At 54.8% G+C, this 14,940-nt stretch overlaps 1 protein-coding gene across 4 annotated transcripts in view; it reads left to right on the top strand.

The window, feature by feature from the left end:
* TOM1 (target of myb1 membrane trafficking protein) overlaps positions 1-14,432 on the top strand; it is a 44,040-nt gene extending 29,608 nt beyond the window's left edge. Inside the window, exons 8-16 of one of the 4 annotated variants that reach the window (XM_063075816.1) lie at positions 565-698; positions 2,750-2,783; positions 3,177-3,270; positions 4,067-4,187; positions 8,436-8,511; positions 10,587-10,640; positions 12,224-12,283; positions 13,421-13,460; positions 13,548-14,432. In XM_063075816.1, the coding sequence (XP_062931886.1) occupies positions 565-698; positions 2,750-2,783; positions 3,177-3,270; positions 4,067-4,187; positions 8,436-8,511; positions 10,587-10,640; positions 12,224-12,283; positions 13,421-13,460; positions 13,548-13,702 (768 nt within the window). In that variant the 3' untranslated portion in view covers positions 13,703-14,432. Of the gene's footprint in view, positions 1-564; positions 699-2,749; positions 2,784-3,176; positions 3,271-4,066; positions 4,188-8,435; positions 8,512-10,586; positions 10,641-12,223; positions 12,284-13,420; positions 13,464-13,547 lie in introns of all 4 variants that reach the window. The other 3 variants (XM_063075815.1, XM_063075818.1, XM_063075817.1) reach the window with 3 other exon arrangements.
* Positions 14,433-14,940: the final 508 nt, after the last annotated feature.

Raw genomic sequence — 14,940 nt, 5'->3', positions numbered from 1 at the left:
CAGATGTCAAACTAAGGAGAAGCTGGGACAAGGGTATATTGAAACTCTCCATACTATCTTTGCAACTTTTCTGTAAATCTAAAGTTATTACAAAATAAAAAGAAACATTTTTAAATTATTTAGAAAGAAAAAAATCAGTCAATAAGAATAATGAGGCAAAAAGTTGAAATCATGGTTTGTAGATAATAATTGGAGTCTAGTGTATTTTTTTAATGGTTTGGTTGCAAAAATTCCCACGACACCCAGAGAAAAAGTTGCAGTTTGTTCAGCCAGTCCGCCTTACAGTCCCAGTTCTTTCAGCTAACCGAGATGGTGACAGAGACTTTATTCTGAAGTCTGCAGCACAGGTAAGTGTGGTGGTGGTTTCCTGTGTATTAAGTTACACTTGAAAGAGAAGTTCATGTTCATGTTTATAGAACCCAAAAAGCTGTTCCGTGGAACCTTAAAGTCCAGTTTGGAGCCCTCTCCTTCTTCTGAGGCATGCCAGGGGCTGGCAACTGCCCATTTTAGAAGGCCTTGCTCTGGGTTGAGTGGCTGTGTGTGTCTCACTTCCTTTCCTGGCAGGAGCTCAACCGGACGTGCCGAGCCATGCAGCAACGGGTCCTAGAGCTCATCCCTCGAATCGCCAATGAGCAGCTGACAGAGGAGCTGCTCATCGTCAATGACAATCTCAACAACGTGTTCCTGCGTCATGAACGGTAGCCCTGACACCTCCCCCAGCCTCTGGCCACCTGCCCCAGCCTTCTCTCTTCCCTTCCTCCCTCTTCTCCTGGTCTCCTCTCACCGCTTGAGCCTTCTCTCATCTTCCTCTCAAACACAAGGCAGCTACCAAGGGCATGTTGTCTTGGCCGTCTTCTTGTAGCCCTGTCCTGCCAACCCTGCATGTCCTTTCCAGAGTTAGCCCTGCCACTGGTGCCCCTGAGTCTACCCCTGGTCGTGGCTGAGAGCTCAGACCCTGCAGCCAGCCAGGCCTAGTCTGTCCTTGCTGGCTCCACCGCTTCCTGGCACTGGGACCTGGGACAAGCTACTTGACTCAGTGAGGGCTATTTGTTTTTTTTTTTTTTTTTTTTTTTTTTTTTTTTTTTTTTTTTTTTAAAGATGACCGGTAAGGGGATCTTAACCCTTGACTTGGTGTTGTGAACACCACGCTCAGCCAGTGAGCGAACCGGCCATCCGTATATGGGATCCGAACCCGGGGCCTTGGCGTTCCCAGCACCACACTCTCCCGAGTGAGCCACGGGCCGGCCCAGTGAGGGCTATTTGACTGCAAGTTACACAAAGCATTTCTGGCTAACTAAAGCAGAAAAAGAATTTATTAGGATAAATATTATTAAATGGGTAGCTTTCAGAATCCAAAGAATGAAACAGTGAAGCCTCCTAACAAGCAAAAAAATCAGATCCCAGGGCAACTCAGAGGTCTCAAGGGCAGAAACTCCTGGACCATATCCCAGGGTGCCACCATCAGTAAATGGATCAGCTCCAATCACTCATCCACATTGTGTCATTCTGTTCAAAAGTCAGATCCCCAAGAAAGACTCTGATTGGCTTCATTTAATTGTGCCATCAGTAGGAGGAGGGGAGAGGGCCCCTTGATTGCAGTCCAACCAGGATCACAGGAAATGGGAGGAGAGCAGTTCCCCAAAAGAGTACTAGGGTGCTATTGCAAAAGAAGGAGAAACACCATGCCCACCACACTTGCTCTGTATCTGTAAGATGAGGCTTGTAGTTTAAATGAGAGTCCGTGAAATAATGCCTGTGAAGCGCTTGGTGATCGGGTCTGGTAAATGACACTGGTTACTCCAGCCTCCTCCAGCCCTGCTTACTTCTTATATCTTTGTCCATCAGCAGATACTCATAGAGTGATCCAGGGTCAGTTGAGAGTGTGGTAGGGCCCCTGCAGGTTACATCTGCCCAGCTCTCCTGCTTGTTGGCCTAGTGGAACAAAAGGGTCCCCACCTCCCATCTCAGGATGTGGGCTGTAAGGTAGCCGAAGGCTCCAATCTGAGAGTGACTGGTACCCCTCACACCCACAGTCACCAAACCTAGTATTTGATGGTACTTTCTAGCTCACAGTTATTTATACTCAGTGTCTTCACATGATCCTCACCAATTCTGGGAGGCAGGTGCCCACAGATACTAGATGAGGTAACTAAAGTTCAGAAATGATCTACTTTATGCAAGGTCACACAGTAAGTTACGGGCAGTGACTCCAGCAAATCCCAGGCTAGGGTCTTCTTTATTCCCCCTTCCAGCCCCTTGGCACTTAAGTGGCGCCACAGAGCAGGGTCAGAGACTTGTGTCTTTCTTACACCACTTTAGAGTGCCACTATCAAACGTGTGTGCACACATGCACACGCACACACACACACACAAGTATATAGCTGAAACAAGCTTCATGAAACAGCACTGACCTTTACTGTGTGCCATGCATTCCTACTTTGTTTTCTGTACTAGTCTATTCCTCTGCGTGCGTGCGTGTGTGCGTGCGTGCGTGCGTGCGTGCGTGTGTGTGTGTGTGTGTGTGTGTGTGTGTGTGTGTGTGTCCCAAATTGGGACACTTTGGTAAATGATAAAGGGGCACTGTTAATAATTTCTTGGGGACATCAGGCATGCACTCTATCTGTCCAGGGCAAATCAGGATGTATTGTCACCCCGATCATGACCCACTATGTTAATTTAAAAAGCTCTGCCTGTGTTGAGGAGCCCAGTCTCAGTTGCCTCCTTGACGCAGATCTTTTCTGTCTTGTAGGTTCGAACGGTTCCGAACAGGCCAGACCACCAAGGTAAAGGCTTCTTTTTTGTGACTACATCATGACCAGTTGATGGGAAGAAGAAGGGCTATCTCACCTCCCTCCCCCGATATCCTAGACAGGATGGTGCTTGCTTATCCACACTCATATAGAGAAGTCCCCTTCTAATTTTTTATGCCACTGCCCCTTTAAAGGTAAATAAGGCTGCACCGCCAGCTGATGCCCAGCCCAGGGGTCTTCCCAACCTTCCAGGGGGTCCAGTTGAGCTGGAGCCAAAGGAGAGGAAGAAAAGCTCCCTGACCCCAAATCATAGCTGCTGGGGCCCTGGATCCTTGGGAAAAGAATGTAGGCCCCAGTGCTGCAGACAGAAGAGAATGAAGTTGCAGGCAGCAAGGGTGATGGGGCATCTCCCTTCCCCCCACCCAGGCCCCAAGTGAGGCCGAGCAGGCAGCAGACCTGATCGACATGGGCCCTGATGCGACAGCCACCAGCAACCTCTCATCCCAGCTGGCAGGAATGAGTAAGTGCGGTTTGGGGGGCTCCAGCTGAGGACACATTATGGTGCTGTGGGCACCCCTGCAGTTCTGGGGGTGCCTCCTATTACACCTCACAGGGGTCCCAAGCCAAATCTAGCTGCAAGGTTCGGTACTCAGGACAAAAACAACTGGGCTGCCAGGAGAAGTCCCCTTCTAATTTTTTTATGCCACTGCCCCTTTAAGGTAAATAAGAGCAATTCAATGAGCCCCCATGGGTCTCAAAAATCCCACCATTCTGTGACTGTCCCTCTACACTGAATTCTCCATGGTGTGAATCATCTGGGTGAGCTTGGGCATGTTACTTAAACTTCCCGTGCCTCTCTGTCCTCCTCTGTGTAGGAGAAGGAATGGGCCTTCCTCACAGTTGTTATGAGGTGCTTAGACCAGTGCCAGGCCCAGAGGGTACTCTTGATAAACGTTAGTAATTGGCATCATTGTCATTGGTTTTAATATTATTGACTGCCTGCTTCATGCCAAGCCCTAGAAATCATCAGGATCCTATTTGGAATCACTAATACTACACTTTTTGAAAAATCAACCACACATCTGATCGCTATCCTGCTGCTCAGCCACTTCCTCTAGCAGATCCAGTAGGCAGCATTTCACCCGTTTTCTAATCCTCACACCAGCCCCAGGAAGGGTGCCCATACCCACCTTAGAGATGAGTAAACTAAAGCTAGCAAGAGGAAGGGGCCTGCCACCCACACCATGCTGCTTCTCCAGCAAGCTCAGTGCACAGGGACAGTGGCAATCCTTCACATGGCCTTTGTGTCCCTGCAGACCTGGGCTCCAGCAGCGTGAGGGCTGGCCTGCAGTCTCTGGAGGCCTCTGGCCAACTGGAAGATGAGTTTGACATGTTTGCACTGACCCGGGGCAACTCTCTGGCTGACCAACGGAAAGAGTGAGTGGCCTGAACCCACCCTGGTCCCCTGCAGTTTGGGTGGCTCTCTTTTGGATGAGAGCTGCCCTCAGGGTCCTTGCAACTGGCTTGGCGGTGAGCCCACCATGAGAAAAAACACACAGCCCCCTGCCTGCACCCCCTTAGGATCCCTTGAGCTGGCACAGGGTGGCCCAGAGAGCCCTGTGGTCAAATCACAGACTGCATGACCCACAGGCAGGGGTGGGTGGGGAAGGGATGCCTATGAGTTAATGACCAACTGTGCCAGAATCTTACATAATCTGATCAGAGGAAACTGAGTCACTGAGAGACTGGGTCATTGCCCCAGGTCAGGCAGCTAGTATTTGGCAGGCCTAAGTTGGGAACCCAGGGCTGTCTGCTTCCAATACAGTATCTCTAGCCCCGCCCACATCCCCACTGCACTGCCTACCACATACCAAGCCCTCCAGGGACAGGGAAGGGTCCTGATAAACCCCCAGGGACTTTCAAGTCAAGTCTTTTTTTTTTTTTTTTTTTTTTTAAAGATGACTGGTAAAGGTATCTTAACCCTTAACTTGGTGTTGTCAGCACCACGCTCTCCCAAGTGAGCTAACCGGCCATCCTATATAGGGATCCAAGCCCGTGGCCTTGGTGTTATCAGCACCACTCTCTCCCGAGTGAGCGACTAGCCAGCCTTCAAGTCAAATCATTTTTGTTGTTCCATAGCCACCCTTGATTTCTAGAGAAGTCACTGTTGCCCCACTTGCATCTGCCACTTTGCACCAGAACTGGGGCTCTGTCCTCTGTGGACTGTCCACTTTCAGGGAAGTGCCTTCAGCAGCCGAGGCACATGACTGCGTCACGGCCCAGCCCCTTGCCTCAACTTCTCAGGGACTGGCTCTATATAGCTTGTCAGGGAAATCATTTGCTTGGCGTTTTTTCCAGCCCTTTACTTATGACCCCTAGGGCTGAGCTTCAGCAGCCAAGATTTTTACAGCCAAGGAAAGTCCTGGATTAAGGTATCCTCCCAGCTGATCCCACTTAGCTCCTTAGTGGTCATTCTGGCGTCTTTGAGAACTCTGTCAGTGGACCTCCAGAGAGCCCAGGCATACCCTTTCGACAACTGCAAATCCAGGTCAGATCTAACAGGCTGCAGCCAATATGGGTTCATGGGGTTGGACCCGTTCCTGCCCACTGACCACAGCCAGCCCTGGGCTGTGAGCCATATCTGTCTTTTGTCTGGGTGGAAGCTGTGCTCCCAAGCCCAGGTCCCAGGTACTCTGGGCCCAACAGCTCACAGTTGCCATGGAGTTAGGGACACTGCTGAGGCTGATATGCAGATAGAAGCTAATGAGTCTGGTGGGACTTGCAGCCAAGAGGGTGGCCATCTGCATAGGCCCCAGCAGGCAGCACTCCTGGCTGCACTGGGGAGCCCCTGGCACCTGGCCGGGCTCACCAGCCTGGCAGAGGCTTGCTGCTGGGGCCTTGCTGTTGCACCATCACTCCTCTGGGCAGCAGGCATTGGGGGCAGCCGTCCAGGGCCTGCAGTCTCATAGAGAGAGTGACATGCACTCAACCATCGCCATGCAGTGCTAAGTGCTGTCCTGGAGGAGGGCACAGAGGAGGGAGCACGCAACCCTGCAGAGGACACTCAGGGCTGGACCGGGTGATGGATGGTTAAGAAGACCATAGCAGGCACAGCATGTATAAAGTCTCAGAGGCTGGTGGGAGAGAGGTGCTCTGGCTCCTCGCAGGGTGCGTGTAGGGAAAGGAGCAGGATGCTGAGAGGGTGGCCCAGTGGGTCACACAAAGGCAGTTGATTTTATGCTAACTATAGCAGTAGAGAGCATGGGAAGGATTTTTCTTTTATCAGATTTGCGTCTTTGAAACTCTCTTCGACTGGGCACAGCTGAAATGACATCATGTACCTTCTCAGGGCCATTGGTTCTGCTGCAGGCCCTCCCTAGGAGTTGGTTGCCTTCTTAGCAGGAAACATCCAGCAGGGACAGGAGTGTGCCTTCGCATCAAGTTCCCCTTCCCTTTGTTCTGACTGGCCAGCTGGCCAGCCCAGCTTCTGGTGGGTCTTCTAGCTCTGGTCACCAGACTGGCCTTGTCTGCCTGCCTGGTGTCTGCCCACACCTCCCTCCTCTGGCCTGCAGCTTGCTCTGTCTGGGCTCTCAGGGAAGCCAATTCCTCATCAGCCCTGTCCCTGCTGCAGCTCCAACCACAGCCAGCACCCCCACAGCCTCTGCTACTCACCAGGCCCTGACACTCAGGTGCCAGCAAGAGCAGCAGGGCACCTGGGTGAGCCACATCAGGGACTCTTCAGCTGGGCCCTCCCGGAGATGGGGATGGTCCTCCCCGACATTATGGTCCTGGGAAGCATGCTCTGCTTCCTCCTCAGTGCCACGGTACACAGCGACCTCTCCCCTAAGAGACACTAAGACAAGTGTCACCCCAAGTGACCCCAGGCCCAGACCCTGCTCACCAGCCTCACTGGGCCATCTGAGGAGTGGCCCTCCTCCCCCTGCTCTGGGCAGGGGACAGCAGATCTCAGGCCCAAGGTGTGCAGCCAATGCAGGTTGTACGGATTCCTCCAGGCACATGTGCTGGGCCGTCCACTGCTGTAGGCAGGACCCTCGGGGACAGCTGAGCTTCGGGCTTTAGGGCTGTGTAGGGCAGGAGAGAGAAGACCAGAGGCAGCAGGAGTAATTAGGAAAGAACATAGGTTCTTCTGAGTGGAGAGAAAGCATCAGTTTCTTCGTGTTCCCAGGGCTGGGCACACCTTACTCCACCTTCTCCACGAAGCACCAAGCATGTCTGGTGACACAGAGACAGCAACATGTCCACTTCTATACCCTGCATGAACAGGCCTTCTGGGTCAGGATGCTTTGCTAAATCTTTGGCATCACTTCCTCCTCGCCAGCTCTCACTGCCCAAGTTTAGCCAGGGATGCTAAGCTGCTCTGCAGAAGGGTGTGAGCACCCACCTTGGCTTTAAGGTTGGCTCCAGCATGGCCCTGGAAACAGTCCCCCTCCCAGTTGTCATGGATGGGGAGCAATGTAGCCAGGAGAATGTAACTAGCCGGTGAACTTCCAGCTGACTCTGCCTCCTGTGGGAAGGAGCAGACAGCAGTGCTCTTCACAAGGCCTCCTGGGAATGTGGGGCTCTTATTCAAGAAGCCTCTTTCAGTGCCAACCTACTCCATTCCTGGGAAGGCACACTGGCATTGCAAGAGTTAACATGGTACGGCCTCTGTTCCTAAAGCCCAGAGCTAAACCAGCCCCAGTTTCAGTAGAGTGTCAGATGTACCCTACCTGGAGGAGACCCTTACCCTTAACTGCAAGACTGTCCCTTTGTGCTGGGAATTCTATGTCTAACTTCTTGCCTCAAAGCGGGGCTGACCCAGTGCTGAAGTCTGACTCCTCTCTGCTGGCAGTGCAGAGTGAGAATAACTGGGCTCTCTCCCAGCATCAGTTCTGGGTCCCTAGTACCTCCCCTGGGCACCCCTGCTGCAGCAGCTGGGAGTGACACCCAGCCCCTTGTTAGCCCAGCTTCTCCTCCCACTCTTGGGTCATTCTCTTGCTCCTACTGAAACTTCCCTTCAGACACAAGCACGTACCTCCCTCCTTGCCTTTCCTCATCTGCCTGCAGCTGCAGTGTTGGCCCTGCCCCTGCCTGGCTGGCCAGCATCCCCCAGGGGACATTTAGAAGAGCCATCGTCCTCTGCATGCTGTTGAGACCAGGAGGGGCAGGTGGCCATTCGTGCTGGGGAGGCCATGCAACATGGCCCCTCACCCAGGAGTTTGCACATTTGTTTTCAGCAGCAGAATGGGATTCCCCATTCAAATGCAAACTTGTACAGAACCACAGTTTATAAAACCATGACAAAGGAACTGCTCAAGAAAGGTTCTGCAGATAATCCTCCATGAACATACTGTTTTTGGAACTGTTTCGCAGTCCCCTAGTTTGGCCAAATCTGGTCACAACCATTGGAGATCTTGTTCTTGGTCTTTGGCCAGTAACACCCTCCTGACTTCTCCAGCCTTTGCTGATGCCTGTCATGTGGGTCACACGTCTGAGCCTAATTCCCAGAGGCCAAAATGAGACCCTTTTACCATCCCCAGGAAGGCCTAGAGAGTAGGAGTCCTCAACCCATGCCCACATGGATGTGAGTCCAGCACATCCCTGCCTACACCCACCCTCCATCAGTTGGCAGGCCTGGTGTGTCAACAACAGCATCTGATGGCCATGGCTGCCTCTGTGTTTCAGGGTAAAATACGAAGCCCCTCATGCAACCGATGGCCTGGCTGGAGCCCTGGATGCCCGGCAGCAGAGCACTGCGGCGGTAAGCAGAGACGCCCCTTTGCCACCCACGTGAGGTGGAAGCCACTGGAGAATTGTGAGCACAGGAGGGACATTTGTCTGGCTTCCATTTTAAAAGAATCCAGGATAGAAGGTGGGAGACCAATTAGGAGGCTGTGGGGGCCATCACATCTACCATGGGGTTAAGTCCCTGGGGACTCCCAGGAACTCTCCATCTCCACTCCTGGGTCTCCCAGCTTCTCAGGAGTCATTGCCAAGTCAGAGCAGGGCAGGACAGAGCACCATGGAGGCAGGACCAGTGAGGGAACCCAGTGCCCCCACGTGTGGGCTGCGACCTGCCTCCAAGCAGAGCACCTCTCTCCACACATGTCTCAGAGCCGCCGGCCGTTCTCCTTTGTAAGTGACTGTTTACTGAGTCTGTGCTCTGTGCCAGGTCCTGTGCCAAGCACTTGACACCCCCCTCTCTCTTACTGAGTCAACACATGAACCCTTCGGGTATGTCATTATCCCCTTTTACAGATGAGAAAACAGTTCCAGAGAGAGGGGCTGGGCGCCTTCACTTGGGTAAAGTGTGGTTCTGATATCACCAAGGTCAAGGGCTCAGATCCCCCTACTGACCAGCCACCAAAAAAAACAGGTTAAGTGAGACAGTAGAGGTAATATCCTCAGCACAATGCCCGGCACATAGTGAAGTATCACAGCATTTAGTCTTGATAGTTCTGCTGTGTGGTTATCCCCATTTACAGATGAGAAAACTGAGGCTTAGAATTGGGAAGTGCCTAGCCCAGGGTCTCAGAACTGTTGTTGGTCTATCTGGCTCTGATAACAAGTACACTAGATCTGAAAAGCCGTAAGGAGCAAAGGAGACTGAGTGGAGGTGATTGGGCCCTCCTCAGCATTCTATTCCCAGTGGCCATCCTTCCAGCCACAGGAATCCAGGTGAATCAGACACTGGGAGTGCTGTAGCATCCCCCTCTTGGGGCCTTGTGGGCCTCTCGTGGGCAGAGGCTGTCTCCACAGCCTAGCTGGCAGCAATCCCAGCCAACCTGCTCTTGCTGCAGCCCAGAGATGAGGGTCACCCCCAGGGGCACACAGCAACTCAGGGCATGACTGGAACCAGAGCCCAGACCTGCTGGCTCCCTCACCACCTTGCAGCCAGCCCACAGGGAGGAACGCACACACAACTCCACTTTCAGAAAAGTGGAAACTGCAAAACATGTTATCACTCATTCATCCCCTATAACTTGAGAGATTTAAGCACTTTCCAGCAGATCAAGGTATGACTCTTTAAACTGTGTGAGCAAATGCCTGCCCCTGAGGTGCTTATGTCTGGCTGGTGGAAGGCCTTCACCCCGGCACCATCAGAACTTGATTCCAAACAGCAAAGTTCAAAGTGCAATCAAGTGCCAACTCCGTGGGCAGCCTGTGTTTGCCCCCAAGATACAGAGCAGAATGCACTAGTCCCATGACTTGGTGACGCTGCACATCACAGACCCATTTTTAGAGTGTCCGCAGTGTGCCAGCCCCACACTGGCTCTGGCTGGGGTGGGTAAGGCAGTCCCAGGGCAGTGGGCCAGGAGCTGGGACTCTAGTGTCCCTGTACCCCTGATCCACTCTGGGCCCTAGGAGACCTCCTGTTTGCTGTCAGTAAACATGAGGGGATTGGATAAATGGATGTTTCCAAAACCTGGTGCCCAGCAGAAGCCCTGGGAGCCTCCGACTGCCAGATGACTACCTGCACTGCCATCCTGGGATTGCTTCAGCCCACAGTCTAGGACCTTCGTGGAAGGGTTGAGAAGCTTTGTTTCATTTGCTCTCAGCCCTGTCCCAACCCCTTTAGGGCTCTGGAATCCCAGAGCTGTCATGGTTCACCCACAGTGAAGTGCCCTCTGCTGCTTCCCTAAGCCCCTTGCAGCTGCTTTCACACTGTACACACCTGCATGTATGCACAAGCACACACACACACACACACACACCACACGTACACACACACAGGCCTCCTGACCCAGGAGGAGGGTCCCAGGTGGAGAAGGCCACCAGCCCGCAGTGGCCCTCCCTGCCCATCCCACACCATCAACGTGACTCTCTCTCACCCAGATGGGAGGTGGCAGCGAGAAGAGCCTCAGAGACTGGATGGTGAGACAAGGCATGGTGAGCAGGGGCCAGGCCCGCCACCGGACAGCTGGGCTGCTTCTTGCAAGGCTCCTGCCAAGGCGCAGACTCGGGGCCACGGTGGTTCTGACTGAGGGAGAGGGACTTGTCAGAAGACCCAGAGGAGAGAGGAAGGGTGGTCCAGGGCCCTGCTGTCCCAAGGTTGCCCCAGCCACTGCTCAGCAAGGTCCAACTCCCTCCGCTCTGGCTTCCATGGCTCCTCCGTGCCCAGTCCCTGCTCCTGACTCTCAGGCAAGGCTGAGGCAGCCCCTCTGGCCACTGAGCAGTGACAGGGCCAGAGCTGAGAGGGCATGGGTACAGGCTGCCTGGGGCTCGCGGCTGCTGCTGCTGCTGCTGCTGCTGCTGCTGCTGCTGCTGCTGCTGCTGCTGCTGCGAAGGTGGCTCCTGCTGCCCACTGGGTCCTTGGGTGCTGGTGACGGAGCTGGGAGACCACATCGGTTTGGGTCGGAGAAAGACTCGCCCTCCCTCTCTTTGTCAAAGGATCTGAAGAGCGGCTATAAGTAGTGTTGTCAGCGCTGTTTCTAATGCGCAAGAAGTTGTAACTAGCACTGCTTGAGCATCTGCTCTGCGCCAGGCCCTGTGCTGAGCTCGCGACATCCATTACCTTATCTCATCCTCGCAGCAGAATGGACGGCAGGGACTGTTGCTCTCTCTCCCTGAAGATGCAGGGAATGAGAACGCAAAGAAGCCAAGTAGCCTGCCTAGAGCCACTGTACTAAGGGGCTGCGCCAGAGTCACATCCTTCTGACCCCAAAGTCTGCCACTGCAGAAGTGGTTAGAGAAGCCCCCAGTCCCAGCCCATGCAGGAGCCATCATGGCAGAGCCGTGTCTTTCTGGCCCAAAGGGAAAAGTTCAGTCCCTAGCCACTGCCCCTCTGAGCCCACCAGCCTAGCCTGCTCTGGCCACCTCAGCACCTCCCTCCTACCAGCCCCTTGTTTGCCCCCTTCTGTCATGAACTTTCAGTCTGCAGAGGTGCCAGGAGACAGAACCTGGAGACCCCTGGCTCACTTACCATGCCCTCACCCCAACTTGATGGCTCCTAGAAAACGTCTCTGGTCCCTCCCTGGGCTCTGCACATTCTTTTGTCAGATGCTCCTGAGCCCTTGTGGTGTAGTCCCTGCTCTGGGCCTGTACACAAAGCCCCTCTCCTTCAGGTTGGAACCCCACCCACACCCTTGCCATGTCAGAGCTGGGGGTCCTCTCCCTCTTCTCGTGGACGAGAAAGCTCCCCTTGACCCCTGGTCCTGTTCCAGCTGTTAGGAGCCCGGTCCCCGTCTCCTGCCTACTCAGCTGGCCCTGCACCTCCCTTGCCCACAGCATGGCACAGTGGGCAGAACCATGGGGCACAGGCAGCTGGGCACAGCCATCTTGGAGGAGGGTATGCCAGGGTCTGTACCCCCCAAAGAGGACAGGACAGGTCTAAATGAGGAGGCGGCAGCTCAGGGCAGGGGTGGGAGACTGCCCAAGGCCACCAAGCTGGTGGACATTGAGTTGACAAGGCCTCCCGCCATGTCACCCTGGACACCACCCCTGCCTGCCTTAACCTCTGCCCCTCCTTCCAGATCCCTGTCACCCAGGCCTGCCTCATGGAGGACATCGAGCAGTGGCTGTCCACTGATGTGGTAAGTTGTGTACACCCAGCCCAGAAGCAAAGGCTCAGGCCCACCCCTGGCAGGGGATCCCGTTTTTCTCATGAAGAAATGAATGGCCACAGGGCCAGGGCAGAGTTGTGCAATGCCCAGAAGGGGGCAGGGTGAGCAGATGGTAAGAAGGGCAAGTGCTACTGTCCCCGTCTCTTACCACCACCTGCCTCCTCCAGGGCACTGCCTCCTAGAGAAGGGCCTGGGCACTGCTAGCAGCCCTCTGAGCTGCTTCCCAGAGCATGCTCCCAGGGCAAGGTCCCAGTGGGTGCCAGTCCCCTGTGGGGAAGACAGAAAGGGCTAGGAAGTGTAACTGGGGAACCATAACAGCACCAAGCTCTGTATCCACAAGAGCTCATGGAGACCTCCGGCCACTCAGAGGGAAGCACCATCACCCCATTTTACAGAAGACATAGGCAGCTGCAGGGAATGCCAGACCAAGGACAATCAGCTGCCCTTCTCTAAAGGGAAGTGCCCAGAAAGAGGCAGGTGGGTGCCAGGAAATGGAGGCCCCTAGTCATGCTGCCCCCTAGGGATTAAAGGGGCAGGAGTCAGACTGGCCCCTCCATACAGGGCACTTCCAGGCCCCGAGGCTGCCTCCTGCAGTCTGCAAGGTCAAGCCAGGGGCAAGAACTTGGACCCTTCTGTCTGGTGCAGAATCCCCAGCCCCTCCCAGTCCCCAGCTTTAGCATGAATGACCCTCAGACCTATGGTGTCAGCATTTCCACATGGGACACTCCAGACACTGGGAAGAAAGAAGTGAGTGTTCATCCAGGACCCGCTGGGCACACAGCTTGGTGTGCTGTGTGTATTATCCCATCCCAGCTTCCCAGCAACTCTCCCATTTAGCATCAACATCCCCATGTTACCAAAGAAAACACCAAGGCTCAGGGAAGCGGGTAACGCCCAAGGCCCTGCGGCTCAGGAAGGGGTAGAGCCAGGGTCCTGGTCTCAGGCAGCTGGGGGCAGAGCTAGAGCTTGGAACCAACACTCTGGTTCAGCAGGGCCCAAGCCATTATGCTACCCCACCCCACCATGGAGTATAGAGAGCAGAGATGGACTGTGCATTGCTCCCAGGTGCCTGGCTAACCTCGCCCTCCTTTCCTTCTGCTTTCTCAGGGCAAAGATGCGGAAGAGCCTAAGGGTGTCACCAGCGAAGGTAGTAGTCCCCAGCCCGTGCCCACCCACCCCTTCCCTGGGCTCTGGGCCTCAGAGCCCACCCCCACCCTCTCTCTCCTTCCTCTAGAATTTGATAAGTTCCTGGAAGAACGGGCCAAAGCAGCCGATCGACTGCCCAACCTCTCCAGCCCCTCAGCTGAAAGACCCCCAGGGCCCCTCGCTGGCACAGCCCCTCGGAAGAAGACGCAGGAGAAAGATGAGGACATGCTGTTTGCCTTGTGAGGGCAGGATCCGTCTGCCAGCAGCCCAGGCCTCCGCTGCTCCACCCCTGGCCTGGGGCCTCTCTCCCTCCTTTGGTGTTAAAGCTGCTTTGGGGGTGGCGTGTTACCCTCTTCTCTCCTCTCAGGATGGAGCTGACCCGTGCTGCGGCTGGGCTGGGATGCCTGGGGGGATGGGGCAGCAGCGGGATGCATTGGAAGAATAGATCAGCTCTATAGTGGGATCCTGGCTGCTCCTGCCTCCTTCCCCACCCCCACCGGCCACTGCAACTTTGTTGAGAAGTGGGAGGCCCCAGGACAGACAGGCTGGCTGCTTGGTTGACTGATGTGCCGCTCTCCTTGCCCTGGCTGATCGCCACCCTGGACCTGTCCCTAGAGGAGCCCTTCAGATCCCACACTGCCAGTTGAGGCCTGGCGGGAGGCTGGTGACTGTGGAAGCTCCATCACTGCCTCTCGTCCATCCCCCAGCCCCTGCCTCCTGGGGCCTGAAGGCTTTGGTTAGCTGTTGAGGGCAGGGTAGGCTCTGCTGAGCTGCACACTGTCCAGGTACGAAGCCGCACAGGGTGCAGGGTGAGGCCTCAGGACGCCTGGGCCCAGCTTTCCCTCCACTGCCTTTTCCTTCATTCTGCCCCTCCCGGCAGGGCTCTGCCAGCTCTGGGGCCCCTGTTATTGATCCTCTTGTACTGGGAGAGGTGCCTTTTGTATCCCCAATTAAAGGTAGAAAACCCCCGCTAGCAATGCTCTTCAGTCTCCTGGTGGGAAGTGACTTGTCGGCCTCACAGAGCCAGGGACTACTTTGGGCTGGGGGGCTGGTGGCCGTCCGAGAGGTGGGCATCTGCAGATGATGCAGACAAAGATCAGACGCCCAGCCACCCCTGTGCACCTCAGCTCCACCAAGTGCCGCCTGCACCTTCCCACTGCTGTCCCCCTTGGGCCAGCTCCTGCCCTGCAGCATGGCACATTGATCACAAGGTCGGGACCATGTGGAGGGTGTTGGCGTGTTGCATAAACAGGCCACAGGTGCCAGGTAGGCTGGTTTATGGAATTGTACCACATCCTCATTCTGCGAATTCTGAGACTGTGACTCAGTGGAACATGTGAGCTGCTCCTGTTCAGAGAACGGGAGACAGATGCGGTCATTTGTCAGGTGCTGGGCACTTCCTCATGCATAAGCGCATTGTCTCCATTTCTCAGATGACAACACTGAGCTCAGTTTGGATGACTTGGCACACAGCTCAAGGC

This window comes from Cynocephalus volans, chromosome 12 (genome assembly GCF_027409185.1).
Source record: "Cynocephalus volans isolate mCynVol1 chromosome 12, mCynVol1.pri, whole genome shotgun sequence".
NCBI lineage: Eukaryota > Metazoa > Chordata > Mammalia > Dermoptera > Cynocephalidae > Cynocephalus > Cynocephalus volans.
The sequence above is the reverse complement of the archived record's forward strand: the minus strand, read 5'-3'. Positions and strand labels throughout refer to the sequence as shown.